The following is a 27,576-nucleotide window of genomic DNA, read 5'->3' as shown; positions in this document are numbered from 1 at the left end:
TTAATGAGCCCCTGAAAAGCCACATAGCCGAACCAATTTCAGAGTCTTATTATCATCTGAAACTCTATGGCGGTGGTGATAGTGGAGGTTGGGGGATATTTCTGTACAAAAGAAATATCAAGAAAATGTTCTAGATTGGCTGTCACAGGTGACTTAATACTTTTGAACTGAGTGTAACCCAGCAGAAATCATAAATAGCATAGGAGGTGGGAAGGAATTTGGGACATACAAAAAGGAATTGTAACGGGAAAACCATATCATAGTCCTCTAGCCCTCTGTAAATTATGGATTATATAGATATGCTTGATTTTATAAATGGAGGCATCTCAGAAATCTGGAGAAGCTTAATTGACTTTGATTTCCAGACAGTATCCCTTGAGTTTTCTGTAAAAATTGTAAAATCTCCCTTCTGACTTCCTGTGGTTGCCTGGAGCTTATTGCATGTATTTTATTGGAATCAGGATGATAAATGAGTGATTTGATCATTAAAGTGTGAGGCAAAGAGAGAAAATAAGGAAATCTGAATAAATTTAGAAATGTCTTCTTAAAAGACTGAGCTATGATAGAGCTTTGTGACTGGAATGACTAAATTCATCCTAGTGGGTAAATTAATCATGTGGGTTGGTTAGCATTAATACTGATTTCAAGGTGGGATGAAAGTAATGGACCTGATTTTGCAGAAATGGCACTGCGGTCCATCCATCCAGTTATCTTCCACACCACTGTTTCTCCAGTGAGGATAAAGCCTCCTTATGAAAGATGGGCCACTGACCAAAACTATTCTTAAGGCTACCCTTTTGAAGGAACTTCAGAGACTACCAGTCTTTAGTAATTGTGGCAGTTGTATGTCTTTATCTTTTAGGAATAGATTTGCTATTTGCAAAACATGGAAAGTACTAGGAGACAAGAAAATTTAAATTTTAAAACCACTTAGAGCCAAATGTTTTGAGTGATAGATCTGGATGATGCCTGTTAGGTTAAAAAAAAATAAAAAGAATGAAAGAAAAGAAAGAAAGAAAAATCAGATATAACTAACTATGACTACAGAACATTGAACATTATTCACTGGTGCTTTCAAAACCCTTCAATTAACTTAGAAATCAATTCCAACATAAGAGTGCCCAGAGTGCTTTGAACAAAGGCAGTGCCCTCAGAACAGGTAAGTGGAGAGTCTGCCAAGGTCACCATTCTAAAAGCGATTACACCAATTTAAATGTTTGTTTAAAAAAAATCAATCGCATTACTTTCTGGGCTTGGTGTAATATAACAGGAATAATGCAGCTGAGTGCCAGCAGCTCTGGTTCCAACCCTTGCTGCTCCCAGTGACCTTGGACTATTTATGTAAGCCGCCTGACCCTCTGCTTCCCAATCAGCAGCTGGAGATACTAATTCCCACCAAGATGTTTGTGAGAGTGAGATATGGAGTATATGAAGCAGTGTGTACAGGTGGAGCATGTGGCTACATTGTTTAGTATGGTGATTGGTTAATATCTGATGGGTTTATATACACCTAGCCTTACTTCTAGAGGGGCTAAAAGAGCCCTAACTGTCTTCTGCCTGTTAGCCAGGAAAGTATAATACTAATAAATAGATCCTGTGCCCAATATTCATATTAATATTGTTTTAATTTTTGATTTTTAAATAAATACTAATTATGGTGTGTTCAGAAAATGCACCAATAGACATCAAATAGCAGTTACACTGAATCCATTATTGTTCTAAGTACCGTACAAAGAGGCATCATCTGTATGATAACCCTATTATTATGACTGTTTTAGAAACTATAAAATGTGGCATTTACTGTAAGTTATTCAAAGTCAAAGCTGGTAAGTAATAAAACCAGAGTTGACCTTTTGTCTCAAGCCTGTCCTTTTGATCACTATAATACCATATTACATAGAGTAAATGATAGGGTAATCTTCTAATAGCTTGGTAGTTGAAGGATGCCAAGCATTGTTGATTTTCAATACTTGTAAATAAGGTGATGGTAGTTCCTTTGAGGTCAAAAACCAAATGTGGTTAAATATTACAATATTATAGCGAGACAACATTCTGGTAACTTCAGATCTCATAGATTAACTTTCAAAGCTGCTCCCAAAAAGGAGTGTCCAAGGTCTTTCAACAAAAGCAATGCCCTTGAGAAATCTAAGTATAGAGTCTACCGGACCTGGTTGCAAAGGATCAGGCCTCACATACCCATACTGGGCAAGCATTAGAAGATACATTCAGCTGCAGCCGTGGATGGAAGGTCAGTCTAGCTGGCAGTCTACGTCTAAGGGACATGACAGTCATAGCACATTGCTACCCAAACTGTTGGCATTCTGAATAAAAAAGGGGTGAGGTGCTAATGTTGGGATTGAATTATGAAATAGGCCAGTCACAGAGGATCAAATGGCTCCTGCCGAGGTGAGAGGAGAAATGTGGAGGCTGAGACCCAGGCAGAAGAGATTGAAATAACCCAGTGAATGAAGGACAGATGACCTCTGCTCTGGTGCAAAGAAAGAGGTAGCCGCTGAGACCCTGGCAGGGTCCTTATGCCCATTAGGCTTCCAGTGTGAATTTCCTGTGTCAATTCCTTGAATGTACATAACCTCTGGAGGGGCCATGCCATGAAACCGGGAAGAGAGAGTGGAGCCTGGTGCAGGACTTCTCATTAGAGTATCATCTAATGAGTATCTGTAGTTTTGACTACAGAATAGTATCCTTGTTATTAAGTGGTCTAGCTACTGTGACTAATTTTGCCATCTATTAATACTTATACATAACAGTTGGGTACCAGTAGGAAGTAGATGGGTATTCAAATCAGGTAATATACAGAGACAAGAACTTAGTATCAAGACTCCTTATAAAAGCATAGCCTGTACAGGATCTCAGCACCATTGTGGTCCATAAAACTAGAAGAGAAGGATGGGAACCCTCATGTCTTAATAGCTGTGCCCTTCAGGGTGACATGCTACTGTCAGAGATGACCTGAGAGAATGAATACCCCAACCCCAGACTCTTTCATCTCATTGTTATCTCACTCTTTGTTGGCCAAACTGCTGGAGTGCCCAGAGAGGCTGGCCTGGAAGTGCGGAGGCAGGCACAGCAGCCGAGTGGCTCTGGCGGGGAAGGGAAGAGGTACAGCCACCTCTTCGTCTGCAACCGCACATTAGCTGGTATCTAGCTCTCAGCAGCATCTTTGTTCAGGCAGGCAGTCACCTGATTCAGAAATCCTTGCGGGTACCACCTGCCAGGTCACACTTCATGGTATCGGCTGCAAAGATATGGAGGGAAACCAAGTGTTTTGCTGGAGCAAGACAGTTCTATGTTGGAAGTGTTTCTCTGACCATGTGAGTATCTAAGTGATTTTAGGAAGGAGAAATGCATTTATGGGTCCATCTTTAGGCTTCCATTATTACTAAATTTAACTTCCAAATAATCGAAAGGGCTTCAATGAACCCTGGTCTTCTTCATTCTCGTCATTTATGTTAGAATTGTAAACAGATGCATTATCTTTAAAGGAGCTGGTCATCCCAGGCTCTCAATAGCCTTCAAACTCCTTGTCAGATGTTTCACAATTATCTAACTCGGAGCGAAGGAAGGTTTGTCAGGGAGGGAACACATGTGTATTTGTACTTCCACATCCTTTGTGCACTAGGAGAAACACTAGGGGCTGGGGAGAATGCCCAAAGGGTGAAATACTGGCAAAGACATTAGTTTGATCTCCAAAACCTCTATTTTAAAAAGAGCTGTGTGGTGTTGTAGGCACTTGCAATCCCAGCACTGGAGACAGATCGCCAGGGCTCACTAGTGAGCTAGCCCAGCCTACTGGACTAAGTTCCTGGTCAGTGAGAGACCCCGTCTTTAAGAAAAGAAAAAGATAGACTGCACCCGAGGAAAGCCCAAGGTTGTCCTCTGGCTTCTGTGTGCCTACACACACATATATTCATGCACACCTGCACACATATGAACTCGTGTGTGTGAGCACACACATAAGAACCATTAACCTCAACATATACAGGATGCACACATATATGTGTTGAATCCAAGGCATAATCCTGTTTAGCAACCACAATTGCTTATAGCTATGGACATTAATCTACCTCAGGGTTATATGCTGCCCTTACCATGACTGACAGACATCATATTACTGAAATGGTATATTATATGTGGGTGTTAAGACAGACTTCAGTCTCAAGAAGTGGGACTTGACTGCCAACTCCAGTGGGGAAAGATAAAAAACAGGCATTAAATGCTTTGGAGGTAGATGTATAAATATGGAGTTTATCAAGGCTGAATGGACCCAGCCACTTGTGCTGAGCAGGCACAAGAAGGTAAATTAAGCTTGAAAGGATAAAGGTTTAGTCTGGCCGGGCGGTGGTGGCCCATGCTTTAAACCCAGTACTCGGGAGGCAGAGGCAGAGGCAGGTGGATCTCTGTGAGTTGAGCCCAGCCTGGGCTACAGAGTGAGTTCCAGGAATAGGCGCAAAGCTACACAGAGAAACCTGTCTCAAAAAAAAAAGTTTAATCTGGCCCTTTCCTAGAGGCACCTGGACACAGGCATAAAAAGCTTAAATAAGCACATATATAAAATCTCCTATATAATAGAATCAAAATTTCTTTTTCATTTCAACACCCCACTCCACTTTTAACTTTTTCCATACATCTGTATGACTATCACCACCCTTGACAACACACACACACACACACACAGAATAACCTGGATGTTACAACCTGGCTTTTGTTCTTTTATACATTCTGTCTTGTCTGCAGCCACACCTTTCTTCTAAAGCTATTTTTGAATAACACACACACACACACACACACACACACACACACACACACACACACACACGACAGTCAATTGCCAGTGTTTGGCAACAAATTAAGGAAACATGAATGAACGTAAACATACAGCCTTCCCTTCTATCAATCTCAAATTAATAAGAATCTTGGCCAACAATAACAAATACGTGGATTTGGCCTCAGAGTCATGAAATTCTGTGTTCTAAGCATTCTGCAGCAGTAGGATGCCTTCCTTTTGTTTATTTTCTCCAGGCTATGGAGGTCCCAGTTGGGTGGTAGTGTCTCTCTCCTAATCCTGAGCTCTTGGATGCTGGTGAGCTCATGAAATGCAGAACCACCGCACTTAATGGAACCAGAAGGTCACACAGCAGCCTCCATTATCTTCACAATGGGCTCCTTCCATGTCTTGAACCTGTTTCTAGTTTGCATTCATCACCACGTGTTATAATTACTGAAGCTATCTGTCTTTGAAGGCCAGGATCTTGTCTTAGAAACGTTTGAATCCCCTTTGCCCTATACAATGTCTGTCATGTGTCCAATAAAGGCCAATGAGGTCTACAGACTTAAATGTGGGAGAATGCTATATCACTAGTATTCTCTAATGGGAGGAAAATGTTGTTATACTCAAACTACATGCTTCTAATAGTATTTCCACAAAGAACTTTCCTTGTCAGGATTTGGTATATGCACAAGTACAAAAATTCCATTTTGGTTGAATCAATGTATCTGCTAGTCAGATACAATTTAACTCCGTGCTGTTTTCTTTGTAATACCTCTGTGAATAGAGAAGCCCATTTTGACAGAAAACAGCGGCTTTGTCGGTTCTGTACCTGGTATCAAGAACTGCTAGCCATTCAGGTCATTGTGTTTCTAACATTGACCCCACACAGCCAGGATGCCTCACAGCGATAGCACCCAGGGAAGCCTCTTGTGTTCCTCTCAGTGGAAACTTGTCACGTGGTCTTTAGAACTGGGTTGGTACACAGGTCAGTGCCCTGTAATGCGTTGGTGTCTGTTGTCTGGATTTGAGCCCTGGTAAAGGAAACAGGGACAGTGACTTTGTAATGTGTTGGATATTTGTTTTGTATTTTCCACAATCTGCTGGAGGCCCTGTAGCTAGAGTTTTCCTGCCTGGCCCACAGTCAGGACAAATCTCTGTCACCCGCCAGTCCCACAGCCACTCAGACCCGACCAAGTAAACACAGAGACTTATACTGGTTACAAACTGTATGGCCGTGGCAGGCTTCTTGCTAACTGTTCTTACAGCTTAAATTAATCCATTTCCATTAATCTATACCTTGCCACATGGCTCGTGGCTTACCGGTATCTTCACATTCTGTTTCTCATCGTGGCGGCTGGCAGCGTCTCTCTGACTCAGCCTTCCACTTCCCAGCTTTATTCTCCTCCTTGTCCCGCCTACACTTCCTGCCTAGCCAATGGCCAATCAGTGTTTTATTTATTGACTAATCAGCAACACGTTTGCCATACAGAACATTCCACAGCAAGGCCCCTTAACCAGGTGTGCCTCAGGACCGACGTTTGCTTTTTCTCTTCCACTTCATTCACCTCTGTGAAAGCCTCAGGGATGGCTATTCTTATTTTGGGGAAACATTCTTGTATTTCGGCCCCAGTTACTACTGTTCTCGGGGTTTAATGACAAGAGTCTACAATTTTTTCTTCAGAAGAGACTGACTCTGCTCTGGCACTCTTTTCAATTAGGGGACAGTAGGTTAGGATTGGTAAACCATCATTATTTTCTAGTAAGACTCAGTCAGGGGGTGGGTCCACCACAGCAGGTGGAAGGGCGGGGGGCGACAGGATGTGATACTCTGCTTGAAGGTAGATGGGCAGCTCCAACACAGCCTCCTTTCCTGTTTGGTCTGTCAGGAATGATGGAATGGAATTGCTGTGGCTGTGGTAAGGAATTGAGTGGAGTATAATAAACATAGATATTAAGAGTTGATTGGGTGCCCCTATCTTCCTGCGGCTGTTACGTTTAAGAGTACATCCTGCCATATGTTTGAAAGACAAGAAAAGAAGACAATGAGAGAAATGCACACATGCTCTTGAACCCGTGCCCTGGTTAGCTTTCTGTTGCTGTGATAAACCACTCTGACCAAGATCAATTTGAGGAGAGAAGGGTTTATTTCACCTTACAGCTTCCAGGCATCACTTAGGGAAGTCAAGGCAGGAGCACATGGCAAATGATGAAGTGGAAATTGCAGAGGAACACGTTTACTGGCTTGCTCAGCTAACTCCATTATACAGCCCAGCTCCACCTGCTTAAGGATGCCATGCCCATAGTGGGCTGGGCCCTCTGGCATCAATTAGCAATCAAGAAAATGCCTCACAGACATGGCATCAGGCCAATCTGGTCTAGGCAATTCCTCAGTTGGGGTTCTGTCTTCCCTGGTGACTGGATTGTGTGAAGTTGACAGCTGGAGCTAACTATGACAGCTCTTTTACCATAGGTTTCTGGAAACCCAAAGAATCCTGCCTGGTTTCCTTGTTCACTATAGTCTTGGTGTCTGTTTCTATATACGCTGCATACAGGTTGGGCTTAAAAGCTAGTGTGTGTGTGGTATGTGTGCACATGGGGGTTGCATTCCAGTGCACACACACTTGGAGGCCAGAGGAGGATGTCTAACCTCTTCCTCCTCGATTGTTCTCTACCATACTGTGTTAGACAGAGTCCCTGACTATAAAGCTCTCCGTTTTGGCTAGGCTAGCCAGCTGGCAAGCTCCCAGGATCCACCTGTCTCCATCCCCCAGTGTTGGAGTCACAGACACCCACAGCCATGTAGATGGCTTTTTTACATGCTGGGTATTTGAACTCGGGTCCTCCTGCTTTCACAGCAATTGCTGTCACCCACTGGAGCCACTGGCCCTGTCCTTTAAAAGCTGCTTTTGTGAGGAGAATTGGTAACAGTTGGAATCAATCTTTCTAACTGCACGTTTCCTCACAAACAGGTGGAGACCTACCCTACCCATACTTTCTAAAAATTAGCCATGGACTCTAGTTTCAGATGTCATGGCTTTCACAGAATTACAGAATTTTAGATCCAGGGCACATGGGGAAAGTTTTGAAACTGCCTACTTTGTGTATTTGTCAATACTCTGGTTTCTAGAGGGAAAGTGTTTCTAGGTCAAATGAGTTAGAGAAACCCTGCATTTTGTAACTTCCTCCCCTTGGATATTCACAGTGAGAAGTTACTCACTGGTCCCAAGGGTAGTTAACTAGAGATATTAACTAGAGATTCTTACATGTAGAGATTCATTCTACATGTAAGAAAAGAACCTCATATCTTTGTGGAGGTCTAGAAAGCTAAACCCTTGTTGGAGGTTAAAGAGCCAGGGACCTATTGGTGGCTACCAGCATCCCCAGAAAGGTTGCATCTTTACACTCAGAGCAACGATGTCAAAAGATTCCAAGATGATATATATGCCCACACACACACAAAATTCATTTGAAGAGTTGCTTCTAAAGTATCTAGGATCCTAGTTTAGAGAGATTTATCCTTGAGTAGATGGGGAAATAATGCCAACTGGCCCATCCAATTGAGTAATACTCTATCCGCAGACCTCAGAAAATGCAACCTGAATAGCGTGAAGAGCAAAGTGCCCGCGAAGCTCTCAGTGTGGGGGCCGGGGAGGGAGAATGCAATAAGCAATTAAACAAGTAAATATGTAATTACAAATTACGACACGTGCGTGAAGAAGAGAGTACTGTCAGATTAAGCTTAAATTTGCAATCGTGTCTTAATTGACCCAGATTCAGAAGGGATCAATAGCGGGTGTTTTATGTCTATCTCGACGCTCAGCTCATAGTTACATTTTGAACCACCCAGCAGCCTCTCTCCTTGTTTCTTTCAGCCCCCGTGGAGCAAAATGAGAGCGCAGTGAGCCAGCTCAGCCTCTCCCCAGCCATCCCCGCCCCCCGACGCCCACCATGAACCACTTGGAGGGCTCCGCGGAGGTGGAGGTGCCCGACGAGGCGCCAGGAGGGGAGGTGAACGAGTCCGTGGAGGCCGACCTGGAGCACCCCGAGGTGGAGGAGGAGCAGCAGGCGCCCCCGCAGCCCGCAGGTCGCCACGGTGCCGCCGTCGAGGACCCCCGGGCGCAGCAGCAGCAGCAGCAGCAGCAGCAGCAGGAGGAGGAGGAGCGCGGGGAGAGCCTGGCGCGCTCGGCCAGCACCGAGAGCGGCTTCCACAACCACACGGACACGGCCGAGGGCGACGTGCTCGCAGCGGCCCGCGACGGCTACGACGCGGAGCGCGCGCACGACCCCGAGGATGAGAGCGCCTACGCCGTGCAGTACCGGCCCGAGGCCGAGGAGTACACGGAGCAGGCGGAGGCCGAGCACGCCGAGGCGGCGCACCGGCGCGCGCTGCCCAACCACCTGCACTTCCACTCGCTGGAGCACGAGGAGGCCATGAACGCGGCCTACTCGGGCTACGTCTACACGCACCGGCTCTTCCACCGCGCCGAGGACGAGCCCTACGCCGAGCCCTACGCCGACTACGGCGGCCTCCAGGAGCACGTGTACGAGGAGATCGGGGACGCGCCCGAGCTGGACGCGCGCGACGGCCTGCGGCTGTACGAGCAGGAGCGCGACGAGGCGGCCGCCTACCGCCAAGAGGCCCTGGGCGCGCGGCTGCACCACTACGACGAGCGCTCGGACGGCGAGTCCGACAGCCCCGAGAAGGAGGCCGAGTTCGCGCCCTACCCGCGCATGGACAGTTACGAGCAGGAAGAGGACATCGACCAGATCGTGGCCGAAGTCAAGCAGAGCATGAGTTCGCAGAGCCTCGACAAGGCGGCCGAAGACATGCCCGAGGCGGAGCAGGACCTGGAGCGCGCCCCGACCCCAGGAGGAGGACACCCCGACAGCCCCGGGCTGCCAGCACCGGCGGGGCAGCAGCGGGTCATGGGACCCCCGGGCGGCGGCGAGGCTGGGCAGCGGTACAGCAAGGAGAAGAGAGATGCCATCTCGCTAGCCATCAAGGACATCAAGGAGGCCATCGAAGAAGTGAAAACCAGGACCATCCGTTCGCCTTACACCCCCGACGAACCCAAAGAGCCCATCTGGGTCATGCGCCAGGACATTAGCCCCACGAGGGATTGTGACGACCAGAGGCCCATGGATGGAGATGTAAGTATGTATAGGTTTGGGCTGGCTGGTCTCCAGGCCCTTGGGAGGGGAGACTTGAAGCTCTGTGGCCTTGCAAGTCTTTGAGAAATGACTTTGTGGGTAAATGGTCTGTGGGGGCACTATGCACCTTCCCATAGTAGTTTTACCCAGTGTGGCGCCAGCAGAAGGTCGTTAAGAGTGGATCCCACTTATCAGACCCATAAGGCATCCCTGTGCCTTCCAGATGGTACCCAGAGGGTTTGCTGAGAGTTACATTCTTGGGCCAATGCCCACCCCCACATTCTCCTCCTGGTGCTCATTGAGAAAGTCTGAACTGGGGTCCCAGAATTTGTATCAAGTCTGCATTAGTTGGAGGGGATTTTGAAAAAACACCATCCATCCTGTAAGTACAAGATCTGCAAGGGTTCCTGAGATGAAGGAGTAACCCGTGTGAGAAAAAGAACAAGGTGTGTGGAAATGGGATTGGAACGGTGGCCTACCACGGGTGGGCATCTGAATCAAGTTTTAACCGGAGACCAGCCTGATCTCAGGTGTGTATGGGCACCGGGGAAAGGAGAATACCTCCACCAAAGTCAAGTCTGCGGGCTTTTTTTTTTTTTCTTCTGATTAATCAGCAGTTCAACTAACCACACTTAAAAGGCAAAGAATGGCACCATGGAGGGTCTATATCAAGCCCTGTCATGAATGAACAAGGCATCTGAGAGTCAAGACAAGGTTCTTTGCAGTAGGCCGAAGCATCAGTCAAAAGTGGTTCTGAGATTTCTCACGTTTATTTTCTAGGATGGCAGGGTTCAATGTCATCCCAACTAACAGGGTTCACGGCTATGCTGTTGACCCTGGGCCCCAATTCGAGAACCATTGCCATGACACCATATCCTAAAGATTGGGATGGCCACTGTAGCCTCTTTAGTGGAAATCCCTCTGCCCCGCCAGGTGTTCTGCAGCACCCCGCCCTCCCCAGCACACACCCACGTACACCGTGACTCCCAGTAGCTCCCAGTGAGCTTTCGTCACTTCACAGAAGGCATGTTTTCTATTTAAAACCAGATGTGCCTCTCTGGGAAGAGCTGCAGGCAAAGCTGTGGCCACCTCTGTCCACAGCTTTATTTGCCATTTTTGAAATTGGAGAACGTGTCAAGCTCAGGTGTCACAGTCTGTTGAAAATAAATCAAGCATCCTAACCTTTGCCCCTCTACCTTGCTATAAAAGTGCTTTTTTTCTCTACCTCTCGCTTTTCTGTACTCTTCCGTAATTTCTAAGCAATTTCATTTTAAAATGGAGCTTGAGGATGGAGAAGGGCCAGGAGGTTAAATTCAATTTCATTTTATCTGGTTTGAGTGCTGGCCTCCTCTGTCAGCATCCTTAGCTGCATCAGCCCCTTGAAATGACCTACTAACCATTTGACCCCGAAGCTTCACTCTGAGCCCCCAGGAGAGTGGCGGGGCCAGGACAGCTGTTGTTCATTTGAACTAGGAGGACACTTTAAGCCTCTTGTGCACTGTTTCACTCCAAACAAAATTTATTATAAAATCTTGAATGATACTTAGGACCCCGTACCATCAGAAATTTATCTTGATGCTAAGGAATCGGTGAGTAGGGCTTACCGGGGTATGAAGGGTTAAGAGAAAGCAAAGCCCAAAACCTATGCCATAAAATATGCCCCCACCATCCTTAAGCTGTTGGACCCGTGGGTCATATTTCATCTGCTGTCCTATATTTATAGGGAAGATCTTCATTTGCTTCCCCTTTGATGGCATTATTCCACCTCACCTCAGCTTCAGAAAAGTATTTACTGAAATCTCATTCCACGCATGCTGTCATAGAAAATGGAAAGGCACCGTTAAAGTACTGTGGTCTGCAGTCTGCAAGAGTCTTCATAAGAATGCAGATCACTACCCGTCTTCTGGAAGCCCAGTGCCTGAGGCAGGGCCTGCTGGTCTGGTGTGTTTGTTTGTTTCATAAATTCTCCCTGGGATCTCAACTGTATGAAAGATTGAGAACCACTGATTCAAAGAGAGGGACCCATTTAAGAGCTGTAGACTTGAGACTTTCTTCAGTGAAAGTGTACCACTGTGGTTATGGTCTGCAGAAACAGAGGGCCCTGAAATTCTTATTCCAAAGGCCACCGTGTGTTTTAAAAAAATAAAATAAAATGACGAAATCAGAAAGTGCAAAGGAACAGGTGGAGGGTGAGAACAGCCACGTTTCCAATCGGCAGAGGTGATTGCTAACAGTTAAGTTTGCTTTGGACAGGCCTGCCCACTCCCCTGTAGCCCCAACATTGCACACGTAGAACAAGCAGGCATTGTTTGCTGATGCGGTAGACAGAATGAGAAACGGGGATCGGTTATCCACGACCACATGTTCTCCTTACTGAAATGACAGATGCACAGCACCAACTGAAAACAATTATTTTCCAAAGACCTGAAAATAAGACGTGTGCTTTTGGTCTAGTAAGGACTTTCTATCTTCTAGGTATGTTTGAGAACTAACTTCCAACACCCTCCTTGAAAAATACTGATAGTGAATGATGTGTTCTGAAAAGTTCACTGTTCACTGACCTCTCTCTCCAGGCAGCACAGCCATTCAGGGCCAACTGTTTTGACATCAGCCAGCACAGTGCAAGTGCATGCTAGGAGATTTGAGCTACTCTGAATGGTGGTGCAGACTGCTAGCTGCTCACCTCTACTCTCTCCTAAAACTTCATTAAAATGATAGTAAGGCAATAAAAATCAGAAAAGCAGCAGCAGAAGGTGAGGATAATAAACTGTTGTTGAATTCATTGGTAATACTGGACATTTTCATGCTAGGCCATATTTCCAGTTCCCTTTCAAGTTAGAGAGGCTTGAAAGGGAAATTCGTCATCCCTGGAAATTCCTAGGGGGCAAGGCCAGTGACATGTGCATTGGGAAGTGTATTACTTCCAGGGGGGATTGGCAGAAACTACTCTCCTTGCTTCAATTGCAGTGAACCCAGAAGCCAGATGGTAAGAGTGGTATGACCCTGAGTACAGCAAGGATCTGCTTCCCCAGAGTGAGCAGGATTCCCTGGTGACCCCAGTGAGACATGGAGGCAACCTGAGTTGAGGCCACAGGAAATGGGGGATTGGTATGTTCCTACTGCATGGCCTGATCAATACTGTGTAATTCACCTGGGAGGTTTCTGCTTCCTCCTTTCTACCAAGATTTCTGAGGATTTGAACATAGATACCTCAGAAAGGCTCGGGAACTTGAAACACCCCATGCTTCAGATAACAGGAACATGAGAACATGGTTGGGAAAGAAGGGTTGGCCAACAGGTCGTCACAGGAGACATTAGACCTCTGGGTATCTCTAGTGTGTGCAGCCAAGTGATCCTTTCCTCAGCTGTGTGGCTTCTGGAAGTAAGGGAGGCATGTCATTGTCACCCTAAACAAAAACACAAATAAAAGGGGGGAGGGACTCTACCACAGGAAAAATAGGAGTAGACCCCCTCAGGTGGATGAAGAAGAAACACTGGATGGTTACTATGCAGAAAGCCAAGGCAGCCCCCAACCCAGAGCCTCTAGGACCCCAATGGGAGGCCCCCAGAAAAAAGAAAGTAGAGATCCTGATGAACAGAGATCGTGAAGGGCTTGCAGAAGTAGAGGTGATTTGAAGATGGTTTGGCATATGTTGTCAACCAACCCATAGAACACTAATCAAAAAAACAATTCCAACGGTTCCAATTTCCTTTGGTTATTGGCCTTTCTGAAAACAGTTACATGAGTCAGAAATGCAGTAGTGTATGCATGCAGCTGAGCTGGAAAGATCATAGGCGCAGTCTTCAGAATGCAAACACTGAACGTCAGTGAACCAGAAATGCACAGTAGAAAGGGCGTAGACTTTAGTACTTGCAGTTGAATCCAAGAAGTAATGTCTAAATCTGAAAATGAAAGTGAGGCCATATAAATACAATAGCTCTGAACATGAAAGTAAATGTAGAAGAAAGTTGCCGAAGAATTGGAAATGCAGCCATCAAGTGAGGAGCAGCGTGAAAAAGAATTTGAGTTTTGCCCCAAGCTGTACAGTATGATGTGACTTTGAAAACTATTTGTGGATTTATATGGAGATGGTTCACTGAACAAAGAGATTATCTCATTGCCCTGTTTTCTTGAACAAAAATAGAGAAGGGCAAATGCTTCTGTGTGTTTTGTGTTCAATTTATAGGAAGGGAAGGACTTCTTTGCTGGCTGTTGACCTGTGGTAAGATGGGTGCACTGTTTCAGGCAGTGTTTGCATTAAACATGCACACTTCTGTTTGGCTGGCATAACAAATATAAGAATAAGAAACTACAACAATTAGATCGAGAGGAGGGATTGCTACCCATAGAACACTAGTGGACAATAAAGAACCTGGAGTGTTTAAAAGCCATGGACCCCCAAGTGTGTTTAGAATTTGGAAGCCCCCAAACACTGGTGGGGAAGGACGCAGTAAGAACAGTAACTACGGTGGGAGTGATGCATGCTGGGGCCAAGTGCAGTGCGTTGGTTTCTCCAGGGATGTGAATCATTATGGAAGTTCAGAGCCTTCGCTTTAAGGATGAAATGTTTTTGAGAGCTGCGCTTTACCAGGGTGAAAGCACCACAGTCGCAGCGTTCACCAGCCCATGCTGCACCTTCAGATGCACAGTGAAGTGTCACATCCCAGCATGGAGTGGTGCTCTATGTAGCAAAACTCGGTTGTCAATAGCAACAGCAAAAGAGGAGCCGTTTTTCTGTGAACCATGAGGACCCGGTGTGACCAGGGTAATTTTCTTTAAAGATGTAATAGTCTTAACTGTTACATCTTCAAAATGAAAAGACTTGACCTTAAACTCCCATTTGGAGAGCAAATGATTCATTCCAACCATGAAAAGAACATAAGGGGATGGAGAATGTTTGCTTTGTTCGCGTCTCTTAGACTCGCTGTGTTACCTTCAATTATCTTAGCTCATCTCTAGAATTTCACCTGTCTGTTCAGTGCTGGGCAAGCCCTGGTGCCTGAAAGCGATCTGCCTGCTGACCTCAGACCACTGCCACAGTGGAATCGCTGGAGCAGAATCTGTCTGATGATGGTCCACCATAAGTCAAGTATTCTAGCTATTCCATGGAACATTTTTTTAAGTTATGGGGAAGATTGTTTTAAAATACATAAAACATAGACTTCAACTTCCCTTCACCTGACCCCACCCCCAAGAGGAATCTTTCTTTGTGAATTGTCTCACCAGACAATATATATGTGAAACCCTGGGGGAAAACAGTAAAACAGATGGCCAGTTTGGGCTGAGAAAGTTTTGTCCCTGGAGTTAGCATACAGGGCCACAGTTCAGGGATGTGACAGGCTTGCTCAGGAAGTGGGGGTTCAAGAAACTGCCCAGGACTCTTTAGAATATGTGTGTCATCCTCTCCAACATTTCACCTTCAGTAGTACGTGTGATAAGTGGACTGGGAAGAAGAGGCCACTACAGGAGAAGAGTAGCTGTATGTGTACCCTGGTTCAATCCCAGGGCCATGCAATCCTGCAAAATCATGAAGCATGAATGGTCCATAAATGGGATCGTCGAAATTTCCTCCTATTGTAAGCATAGTTGGCATCATGCTCTTAGTGCAGAAGAAGTTTCTCAATAACTGTAAGATGTTTGCCGATGTCGAGCCCTCTCTGGAAATGTGCTGTAAGGATCGTGGGTATGGTGTGTTGGCTCCTTCCAGAAGTTAAGGCTCACTATTTAGGGTGAGTCACTGGCAAGCTGGCTTAGTGAACTTGGCCTCAGTGCTTCCCCTCACCTTCTCTGCACCAGGGTTTCTATCTGCTGTCCCCCAGCATGCAGATCCTCACCACGACACTTGTCCTGGTCCCTCTCTTCAATGACCCTGGTTCCCAGCTTCTGCTTTAAGCAACAACCCACCAGCCTTTTTTTTTTTTATCCAGGACTGTTCTAATTCAATCAAACTAGCCTGCTAGTCAGTGAAAACAGAACTTGCACCACCCCGTTCAGGTAACAATTATTTTATATTGACATCTTGTTCCCCTTCCAGAGACCAATGCACAAAACATTTTGAGGTAGGAGGTTGTTTCAGTGTTAACACTGCTTAGTCAGAGTCAGAAACCAGCCACCTTCTCGCCGAAAGGGGAGCAGTACCAACATTCTGGGAAGTAAAGGCCTAATGTTAGTGCCTGCCCTGATCACCTGGACTCCTGAGCGTACTTTAATTTTTCATTTCAGAAAGCTGATGCAAGGAAGCAGTGGAGAGTATCCTGGGTTCATCTGGGTCTTAAATTTCTTGATGTTACCCTGCTCCCTGCCCTGAATTCAGCATCTGGCCTTCAAGGATTTTGCTTTTTCTCTTAACTGTTGCTAGGAGACCGTCAGCCAAGGTCAAATGCACATGCTAATTAATTAAGACTCATTAGCAGCGTCTCACCCTGTTGACCTTGCTGCTGTACTGTCAAGCCTGTGAGGACAAGTCAAAAGGACTGTATTGCTGCCACGGATTCTGTTTCCGTGCAGGATTCCTGTGAGGTGCTCAGAACTGAGGGCTTCCTTCTGTGGATCTCTGCCTGCTCATGGTGCTCTGGCCAGCCACAGTATTTCCAGGATCAGATAGCAAGGGATGGATGGAGTTGAGATGGGGTCCAAAGTCAAGCAGACAGAGTTTAGGATGAAGATGTGTTCTGTCAGCACCTGATTTCCCCAAGTGGGTCCGTTCCTTACTGGGATGATCTGTGGTGTTCTTGCAGGAGGGGAAGAATGACCTTGTGGTGGCTCCATTTCTCCTTACATTTATATCTGAAGAGGGCTAGACCCCAAGTGAGCATCCTTGGCTCAGGTCAGTCCACTGACTTGCTTTGAAAGAGTATATATCCCAGCTCAGTCTTTGTTAATCATCCAGGGTTCAAACTGTTTAGATAAAAAGGACAGACAGATCCTATAGCTCCAACACCCCCAAGGCTTGGACAGAGTGTAACCATGGAAGCAGAGGATCTGCCACAAAGACAGCAGAAATGGGTTCCAGTTTATTTATTCCATCAAGCAGACCTCAGAAGAGGAAGGAAACCTGCCACTTAGATAACCATCTTGTATTTAATTGAATGTTTGGACATACGGGATATTGCTTGCATAAGAAATATGGCCCAGCCAAAGGCAGTGCTGCTCACTGCTTTTCCTTTTTAAAATCTTTTGATTTTTACCATTTTTGAAATTCGCTGATAATTTCATACACATATATGCACCATATTTGGATGATTTTCACCCTCCCATTACCCTCTCTCATCTTTCTCTCTTTCCCACTAAAACTCTTTTTCCCAAAATGCCCACTCTTCCTTTGATATCTTTTTTCTTTTGACCCACTGGGTTTAACTGTGGCTGCTTGTATGAGTATGAGTAAGGGAGTCATTTACCAGAACATAGGCACTTTATCAATGGTTACATCCCTGAAGACAATGACTCCATCCCCCAGTACCCATTAACTGCGCATAGGCCCTCAGAGAGCACAGGGACCTCACGAGTCCTTCCCTCATGCATGGTGAAATAGTGAAGGGCCCAGCTGTAAGCAGATCATGTACAGGCAGCCATAGCTTTCATGAGTTCCTAAGTCCTGTGGCTATGTCACACCCAGAAGCCAGTGTTCCGTGGCACTTTCCCCTAACCTCTGGCTCTCACATTCTTTCTGCCCGGTCTTCTACAGTATTCCCTGAGCTTCAAAGGGGATGTTATAGAGGTCTCATTTAGGGACAAGCACTCCACCGTCACTTATGCTCTACCCCTTGAATGGTTTTGAGTCTTTATGTCAACTGTCCTGTACCTCCACGTCTATTGTCAAAGAGCTTGGATGGCTCTGGCCTTCGGGCTTTGCTAACAGCATCACACTTCGTGGACTGTTCCATTCCTTGTCTGCAGCTCTTGTTGGCAGATATCTCACGGCTCTGGCATCTCCAACATCAAGGGGTCTCCAATGCAATCCAGGCTTCTCTTTCCCAGATTCAAGTAATAGCCTCTTGGGGCTTCCATACAGAGACTCTGCTGCCACATGCCTGGCCTCAGCAGCTCTCCTTAACCTCGGAGGAAGATTCCACACCCCCTTTACTTACTTCCGTCTCCTTCATAACTAAAGCCAGAACCACAAGGATAGTACTGGGCAGTTTGGTTGACCATGTAGAGTGGAGCCTGGCCCCCTTGAATAAGAGTTGTAGCAGCTTCCTTTGTTGTTCCTTTTTAGGAGTAGAAAATTCCTCTGACTTTTCCTTTTACAAGTGGGAAGCTTGGCTGGGTGGGGTCTTGCCCTGAGGGCCCCCACTCTTTATTCCGTTTTTGAACAGGTCTTTCTTTAATCGCCTCATCTCTTTCTGCACATGCCTTAGCTCCAACATTAAATTTTTTGGTGTTCTTTTTCATCTCAAACTGTACATTTCATACTTCTTTTTGCCTTGCTTGCCTTTTTTCATTATAGACCTGCAGAAGATTGATTACTAGTAACCACAGGACAGAGTCAATATTAGATTGTCCTGAAATCTCCTCCACTGAGGAAATTAACCCAATACTTTTTCATTTCGCCTCAGGTAGATTCTAAGGGCAGAACGCAGCCACATTCTTTGCCAAAGTATCCTAAGAATGGTCTCTCACTCAGTTGCTGATATTGTTCCCCTCTGGTACCCCTTAAGCTGGGCCTCCATAGTCCACATTTCTCTCAACACTATTGTATTCCAGGCTCCTACGAGGGTGTCCTGTTAAGCCCCACTTAACAGCACTCAACTGCTTTCCTAGTCCAAAGTCCTTAAAAGGTCTTCCACATTCCTCTAAAAACAAAAACAAGAAACCAGCATGGTCAGGCCTGACACAGTAATATCCCACTTCCTAATATCATCTCCTGTCTTAGTTACTTTTCTGTTGCCATGATAAAACACCACGAGCAAGGCAACTTATAAAAGAAATGGTTTCTATGGGGCTCTGAGGTTTCAAAAGCCTCACACCATTCCTAGTTTCTTAGTCTTGACTTTGTGGTTGTGGATCAAGATGTAGGCTCTCAGCTACTGCTCCAATGTCACACCTGCCTGCCTGCCTGTTGCTGTGCTCCCCGCCATGATGGTCATGAACTCTAGCCCTCTGAAACCATAAGCCCCAAATAAACTCTTTTATAAAAGAGTTGTCTTGGTCATGGTATCTTATCACAGCAGTAGAAAAGTAAGGCTAACTGAAGCCTGTTACAAAAAGCAGTTTCTCTGATAAAAGGTTGAGAGTGGCATTGATCAATAGATATAAACATGCGTGTTTAGAAATCAGTTTGACACCTTGTCCAGATACAAATAATAGTAGTAGGTTCTCCCCTGGAGCCTATGACCTCCCAGCCATAGTTCTTGACCAGGTTCCTAGTGACAGTAATGAGTCCCTCCTGTGGAGCAGGCCTCAGAACTAATCAGACGGTTATTGGTTACCCCATAATAGTCAAGCCACTCTTGCACTTTGGGGCAATCTTGCCAGGGAGGTTGTTATTGTGACTTGTGGGGTCCACGGATAGATGATTTTGATTGATGACTTTTCTCCCAGAAGTTTGCATGCCGGCACTATGAATGCTACCCAGCAGTGAGAAAACTTCAAGCTCAGACCCAGTTTGATTTCTCATTGTCCTACACCCCAAGTGTGAAGTGTCTTCAGCAGTAGGATCTTAGGGTCTAGTTCTGGTGTGAAGCAAATGCATTTACAGTAGGCTGTAATGTTTTGGGAGCCTCTAGCTTTGTGATTCTCAATCTTCCTAATGCTGTATCCCTTTAATACAGTTCCTCATGTTGTGGTGAACTCCAACCATAAAATTATTTGTTGCTACTTCATAGTAATTCTGTTACTGCTATGAATCATAATATAAATATCTGATATGCAGGAAGTCTGATATGTGACTCCCAAAGGGGTCATGATCCACAAGTTGAGAACTACTGCTACAGAGTCTCCCTGACCAATATCACATAGGGAGATAGCCCTCACTTGGTACTAAGATTTCTGATTAATAAGGTTAGGCTTCCAGAAAGAGCATTATCCACCCATGTAGGGTGTTTTTTTTTAAACTTTATTTACAAAATGGTAAGTTTCCATAGATACTCTTCATAACATCCTATGTTTTGGTTAACCCTTCCCCTCCTCTCTCCTCTTCCTCTCCTACTACCCCCATTCCCACTTAACCCTTTCCACCACCATCCCTCTATCTACCCCCTACTGTCATATCACATGTGGTCTTCTAGCCTCCTGCCCTAGTTCGGTTTCAATTGCTGTGATAAACATCACAACCAAAAGAAACTTGTAGCTGGGAGGCTGTGTGTGTGTGTGTGTGTGTGTGTGTGTGTGTGTGTGTGTGTGTGATCTTACACCTTACAGTCCATCATCGTGGGAAGCCAGAGCAGGAGCTCAAGGGCAGGAACTGAAGCAGAGTCCGTGGAAAAACGCTGCCTGTTGGCTTGCTCTCCATGGCTCTCTCCGCTTGCTTTTTCGTACTTGCCCAGAGGTGACACTGTCCACATTGGGCTGGTCCCTCCCACTTCACTCATTAATCAAGAAAATGTTGCACAGACTTACTTACAGGTCAGTCTGATGGAGACATTTCCTCAGTTGCAGGGCCCTCTTCCCAAATGACTTTAGTGTGGGTCACTTCACTCCCATACGGTTTCATTTTTTATCTCTAGTGGAGCCTGTCAGCCTTCATGGACATTCCAGTTTAAACATGCTACTCTGGAAGTTCATAGCTAGAATCTTTGTGTGAAATAGAATACATGCCACTTGTATCTCTGGGCCTGGGCTGCCGTTATCAGCATAATTTTTCCATTTCCATCCGTTTTCTTATAATTCCATTTTCCTGGTACAATCTTTAGTGTATTTTATGTATAGACTCATACCATCTGCAAACAGGGATGCTGTGGTTTCTTCCTTCCCTGTTTGTATCAGTTTTATTTCCTTGTCTTATTGCCCTAGCTACTATTTCAAGTACTGTATTAAATAAGAGTGGAGAAAGTGAACAGCCTTGTGTTGTTCCTTACCTTACTGGAAATGCTTTGAATTTTCTCCATTTAGCATAATGTTGGTTATAGGTTTGTGTCTCAGTTAAGATTTTTGTTGGTGTGAAGAGACACCATGACCGCAGCAACTCTTATAAAGAAAACATTTAATTGGGGTGGCCTGCTTACAGTTTCAGAAGTTCAGTCCATTATCATCATGATAGGGAGCATGGCAGCGTGCAGGCAGATGTGGTGCTGGAGGAATAGCTCAGAGTCCTACATCTTGCAGACATTAGGATGTCGACTGACTGTCACACTGAGGGAAGCTTAAGCAAAAGAAACCTCAAGCCCACCCCCACAGTGACACATTTCCACTAACAAGGCCACCCCTCCTAATAGTGCCATTCCCTCTGGGGGCCATATTCTTTCAAACCACCATGGTTTATTATACATAATAAACCTTTATTATGTAAAGATATGTTCCCTTTAACCCTAGCATCTATGGGGATTTTATTATGAAGGGGTGTTGGATTTTTGTCAAAACCTTTCTTGGTCTACTGAGATAATCATGTGGTTTCTGTATTTGGGTCAATTTATATGCTGAATTAAACTTATTGATTTATGTGTATTGAACCATTCCTGAATCTCTGAAATGAAGTCAACCTGATTATGACATATGATCTTTTGAAGTGTTCTTGAATTCAGTTTGCATGTATTTATTAGGGTTTTTTTTATGTCTTTATTCATCAGGGAAACATCTATAATCTGGTCTGTAATTTTCTTTTTTGTTGTCTTTATCTTCTTTGAGTATCAGGATAGCAATTGCTTCATAAAAAGAATTTGGAAGCATCCTTTCATTCTCTGTTTTAACAAAATAATTTGAGACTTACTGTTTTTTGAAGGTCTGCTAGAATGATGAATCTCTCTGGACATGGGATTCTTTCAGTTGAAAAGATTCTTATGACTGCTTTAATTTTCATTGTTTGTTATAGATCTGTTTAAGTTATTTATCTCATCTTGGTTTAACTTTGGTAAGCCTAGAAATTCATCCATTTCTTTTATGTTTTTCAACTTAGTTGAGTATATGTTTTTAAGTTATTGATTTTCTGGTTCTCATTGGTATCTATTGTAATGTCTCCTTTTAATCTCCAATTTTATTTACCTCATGTATATGTCTACGTGTGTGTATGTGTGTGATACATGTATAGGTATTTGTCTGTGGTATATGCCCACATGTACATGTGTGTGCATACAGATGCATATGCATGTAAAGGCCAAAGGATGATATCTGGTGTCTTCCTTTGCATTGCCCTCTAGCTTAATTTTAGGCAAGGCTGAATCTCAAGCTCTGGTTTAACCTCCTGGCCTGGGATCCACCTGAGAACAACACGGTGCTGAGGTTATAGGTACATGCGGCCATGCCTGGCTTTTCAATGAGCGATGGGATTTAAAAGCAGGTCTGCATGCTTCCATAGCAAGTGCTTTTACCCATGAAGCCATTTCTCTTGTCCTCCAGTTTTATTAATTTGGGTCTTCTCTCTTTTGGTTACTTTAGCTAAGGGTTTGTCAATATTATTTATCTTTTCAAAGAACCAACTCTTTGTTTTATTGATTCATTATATTGGTTTTGGTTTGGGTTTGATTTTTGTTTTGTTTACATTTGTTTCATTAGTTTCTGGCCTGATCTCTTGCCACATAACAGATCATCCCAAAATTCAGCAGCATAAAGCAGCCTGCATATCTGTTTCACACTGAGGAGCCTCTATGAGGCTGAAAATGGCCATCACGAAGGCTGTTATCATTGTAAAGCTTTCTTGGGAAAAGCTATCCTCCCAAGCTCCCATGCTTTGGGTAGGATTCAGCTCTGGCGAACAGCTTCAGTTTCCCATTGATCCTGGCTGGGCCATTCTCAGTTCTTTGCCCCATAGGTCCTGTTTCACCCTTAAAGTATGCAGGACAAGAAGGCTCCAGAGTCTGATGGCAAGATGGCAGCCACAGTCCTTGGAAACCCAATCAGTGAGTGACATTGAACCACTGTCATTTTAGTCCATTACTTAGGTGGAGGATAAAGCCAAAGTGTGTGTGAGCCAGCACAGAGGTGGAGCAGGTGGTTACACCTGAGAATGAAGGGTGAAGGGGCACTGTAGAAATTTTAGAAGGATGGGGGCTATCCTAAAGGACAAGCACATCCATGGCATGCTCTTAGGCTGAATTTGTTTTCAATCTTAAGGGGCTGCCCATGTCCAAAGAGTCTGCTGTAAAGATTCATGAGGTATGGCTAAGCATTCAGTCTCTATGCTGGTGGTCTCCGTTGACTGTGGGAACAGAAGTACCTGCTCCACTAGGCTGTATCCTTCATCCCTGCTCAGCCCCACTTGACCCAATGTGTTGTATGGAGATTGTTTCTCTGGGCCAAGATGCAGAGATGACTGGGGAGTGTGGAGATCAGGGGAATTGCTGGGGTTGGGCCTGCAGAGTGGGAGGCCTACAGGGCGAGCTGGCCTTGAGGGCAGCTGTTGTCCCCGCTCTGTGCTCCTCCGCTCCAGTGTGGTGTGGGGTTCCTGTTCCTGAAGCTCCCATCTCAGCACCATCTTGCTCCTAGCGACGTTTTCCACCACAGGTGCGATCCATAATTGATGTAGCCTGGAGAAGGTGGTGATGAATAATTGAGTAGGTTTCAGGTCCGGGATGAACATTAAAGGGAAGGAAGAATGAAAACAGCCAGGGGAAGAGGTTCAAGTTCCATCGCGCCCAAAGGAGGCTGCGTGCAGCTGCTTCCTACATCACACAAGGCTTGGGTTCTGATTTTGAGTCGTCTGTGTGTCTGCTAACGTAATTCATGGGTGAGCTGCTCACCTCTGGCTAATACCTAAGAAGGTGACAAGCTTCTGGTGGCAGCGGGACTTCCACAGCCTTGTTCTGATGGCTTCAAAATCAAAACCAAAGTCGCTTCAGGAGTGGTCAAGGGAAAGTGGCTTCACCAAAACCCAAAGATTTCTCTCTTTAAAAGAAGTAATGGAGAGCAGAAAAAAAAAAAGTGTGGATAAATGTCTAACTCAGTCATTTAGGAACATGCTGAGCGCTGTCCTGCAAAAGGCTTTCCTTCTTGAGTGCTGGCTGATAGGTACAGGGATTGCAGGCCGCTGACCAAGGCTATGCTGGCACACTGATTACCAGCAAGACTCAATCAGACTCACAAGATTGGTGATGAGAGAGATGGGCAGGTCCAGAGATGCGGTCTCTGTGATCCTGCCTCCCACTGGCCACAGAACTTGACCACACACAGGAAACTACCAGTTGGAATGGCAGGTTTTCCAGCTATGGATTGCTTCTGGTCCTGTGTGTTTTGTTGTTCTGCCGTTTAGCCCTGTCCATAGTCATTCACTAGACAGGTAGCCTCAGAGGGAGCCCTGTGAACAGGCCTGACAGAGGACTTGGTGAGTAGGAAGCTGATGCTCCCTAAGGGTAAGGGATTTTGTGCACACAGGTCCCTCCCTGCCACCCTGGCTCCATCAATCAGTGAGAGCATAAGAACAAGGGAGGCCTCCCACCTGCAGCCGCCCCACTACCCCAGCCTCCCTGTGTTCTCTCCGGCTCAGTTCTGCCCAGCTGCGTCAGGTCCTCATTCTTGTTGGCTCTGGCACGGTGGATACAGTTGTCCTTGAGACCGATTTGGGATCATCTGTTGTTCTGGTCCAAACCATGCTGACCATGGGGCGGCTCTTTTCTGGTTTGTCAGAGCCCCTTCTCACCTGCAGCACATAAGAAGGTTGTTAGAGCACAGGGACAGAGCATGCGGTTAGTGGGGGTGGGGAGGGTGCGCTTCAGCAGCCTGTGCTATTGGGGGCCCAGGCAGCCGCTGATAGGAGTTCCCTAATCTCATCCCACGCACCCAGGTGCGTTCAGATCAAAGCCCAAGAGAACATTTTCAGTCACCTCCCTCCCCTTCCTCTGCCAGAGCTGGATGATTCTTCACAGGTTCTATAAACATAGCAGAGTTGGGGTGTGTGAAAGTCTCTGGTAGCACCTCTGTGCTGAGTTTATTTCCCCCAGAAATAGTAGGTGCCGCTGACAGCAAGGATGAGCCAAATTCTTCTCAGAAATATCAGCTGATGATGCTGTACCAATGACTCGAGACAGTCGTGGCCACCCAGCCCTGAAGGGTTAATGTGGAGGGTCAGACACTCTGGAGGTGGTCACATCTCCTATTACCAGTTGCATTATTGACGAGGGCACCTCACACCACCAAAACTGTCTACCAAGCGGCACCGAGAGCAGGAGTTCACCTCAGCTCACAAGTGGGTGCTCCCAGGCCTGACCCGTTGCCCAAACAGGACTTGGAAGGATGGAGAACTTTTGGATGTACCAGTTTGAAGGACATGAAGAAGAGGTATGTGCCCCTGGGGCTGCACCAGGGCTTGCTGCCTGGCTTCAGTCCTCTGCTCCTGGCCCAGTTAGACTGTAAGCTGTGGTCTGCCTTTCCCTTGATAAGTCGGGAATAGGTGTGGAGAGGGCATTACCCAAGGTAGAAGGAAATGAGCTTGCAAGGTAACGGTGGCTTAGCGAGCAGAGGCCATTTTGCACTGAGCCAGGACCTGGGAAAGGTGTGCTTGTTGCTGTGTCTCCTCATGAGTGCTGAATTGATTGTCTGTGTTCTGATGGATGAGTTGTCTGGATCCTTCAGCCAGCCCCATTCCAGGCTGTGGCATCTTTCGCTGCTGAGGGCTGGCACATATCAATGGCCTTCAGTGCCTTGTGCACAAGTAACTGGCTGGCTGGAAAAGTGAGAACTGTGTCCCTGCACGGTGTGGGGCACACAGTAGGCCCTTTGAACATGGCAACTGTTGCGTTTCCAGCAGATGTTGTACTACGGTAAATTGTGAGTGTAGCTGTGTCTCCTCCTCTGTCTGTTCTGCTTTGAGACAGGATTTTCTATACCTATACCTTCCGGGCCAGCCTTGAACTCACCATATAGTCCAGGGCATTCTCAAACCCTTTGGCCTTCCTGTCTCAGCTTCTCAAGTGCCAGGATTACAGGTGTGTGCCACCACACCTGGCTTGGTTATGCTCAGTTCAGTTGCTTTTCTTAAGATGAATTACAAGTGCCAGACTTGGCTCCCAGAGCCTAGGCAAGTGACTGGGAAGGCATGAGGGGTCCATCAAGGAGTGAATGGACTAGAAAGGGAGGTGAACAAAAGACTTTCTCATTTGTCCAGTTTAAGGCATTTCAAATACATCAAGTGAGGCTATGTGGAGCTAGCTACCTGTCAATACATACAGCTTTATCAGGTGGGGTTGGTTTACTCTTACACTGATGGTTGCTTTATAATTAATTGGTTCATCTTTTGCCTTAAGAACCTGGCCCCAGAAGCTTAGAGCTCTTGTGAGGGTGCCCCACCCCTACAAAAAAAGGGAATTTTTTGTGTTGCTCCCATGGAATCACCCTCTGAGCTGAGCGCTGCCAAGCACGGCTCCCTGAGGTCCTGGCAGCTTCCACACAGGTTTATGAGCTTAGGGATGGGAGCTGACGTTGTCTGTGGGAAAAGAGAACAGAGTGGTTAGAGTAGGTTAACTGGCAGTTCTCCCCAGATTTCCACCAGTATTAATTGAATCCATTATGAATATATATATAAAACACTTCATTAAGCCCAAGCTATTATCATCTTAATGGCATAATTATGTTCATTCAGTGCCTCGACTGACTCTGCTACTTCACCACATTAAGGAAATACAAATGTGCATTGATAATATTGTTTGAATTATACTATAGAGTGGATAATTATGTACTTCTTAATCAGCTTCAAATTTCAGAAGCATGAACCTACATTGGAGAAACAAAATCTCATCATATATTTGTTTTGTTTTTTTTTTTCAAAATAATTCTAAAGTGGAATAAGGTTAATATAAAGCAACTTAGACAAGTGGGGAAACAGTATGTACTGATTTGGGGGAAGGAATAAAGGCAGGTAAGCCAGTAAGCTAAGCATAAACGGGAGTGCCATCTGGGAACACTGAGAGTCAAAAGCCCCGCACAGTCTCAAAACAATGTTGTCTGAAGAACTGGGCCATGTGCCATGGCCCGCCCTGTGTACAGAGTACACCTTGAAATCCCATGTAGAAAACTAGAGGAAGCAGGATGTTAGTTCGGGCTGGAAAGGATTGCATGACCAAGTGCTCGATTACAGTGTATGTAAAAGCACTTCTGGGAGTCCCGGAGCCCAGTGCTGTGTCCACAGTACTGTCCTCATCTTGCGGGAGTGCATGATATGCAGGCAAGGGTGACAGCCTCATCCAGAATGACTGGAGAGCCGTGGGGACTGATAGCCATGTGTGTGCTCAGAACTTACCCTCTTATATAAAACTCATTTTCATTTGCTGTTTCAAATGATACAAGATAGGTGACTGTGTATCTTCTATTCATCACACATACTGAAATCCTGCTGTATATTTTATGAGGGCCTTTGTCTTAGGTACATGGAGAAGAAGAAACGTGTAAATTAATTATAAACCCTGCCTTTGTTGTACTTATTAAAATATTATGCCAGAGTGCTGTAGTTTTATAATATACAAGGGAGAAAGTCGAGCAGTACATGAATATCACAGATCAAATGCATGCAAGGCACTCGAGAGGGAGTCCTCCTGCCTCAGAGGACTGGAAAGAT

At 45.6% G+C, this 27,576-nt stretch overlaps 1 protein-coding gene across 4 annotated transcripts in view; it reads left to right on the top strand.

Moving 5' to 3' along the window:
• The window catches only part of Apba1 (amyloid beta precursor protein binding family A member 1), a 209,168-nt gene that overhangs the window by 126,783 nt on the left and 54,809 nt on the right, over positions 1-27,576 (top strand). For all 4 annotated transcript variants that reach the window (XM_052714091.1, XM_052714088.1, XM_052714089.1 and 1 more), the window contains exon 2: positions 8,662-9,940. In XM_052714091.1, coding sequence (XP_052570051.1) covers positions 8,738-9,940 — 1,203 coding nt within the window. In that variant the 5' untranslated portion in view covers positions 8,662-8,737. The remainder of the gene's footprint in view (positions 1-8,661; positions 9,941-27,576) is intronic.

The sequence above is a fragment of the Peromyscus californicus genome, unplaced genomic scaffold (assembly GCF_007827085.1).
Source record: "Peromyscus californicus insignis strain IS unplaced genomic scaffold, ASM782708v3 Scaffold_4__1_contigs__length_199733344, whole genome shotgun sequence".
Lineage (NCBI taxonomy): Eukaryota > Metazoa > Chordata > Mammalia > Rodentia > Cricetidae > Peromyscus > Peromyscus californicus.
The sequence above is the reverse complement of the archived record's forward strand: the minus strand, read 5'-3'. Positions and strand labels throughout refer to the sequence as shown.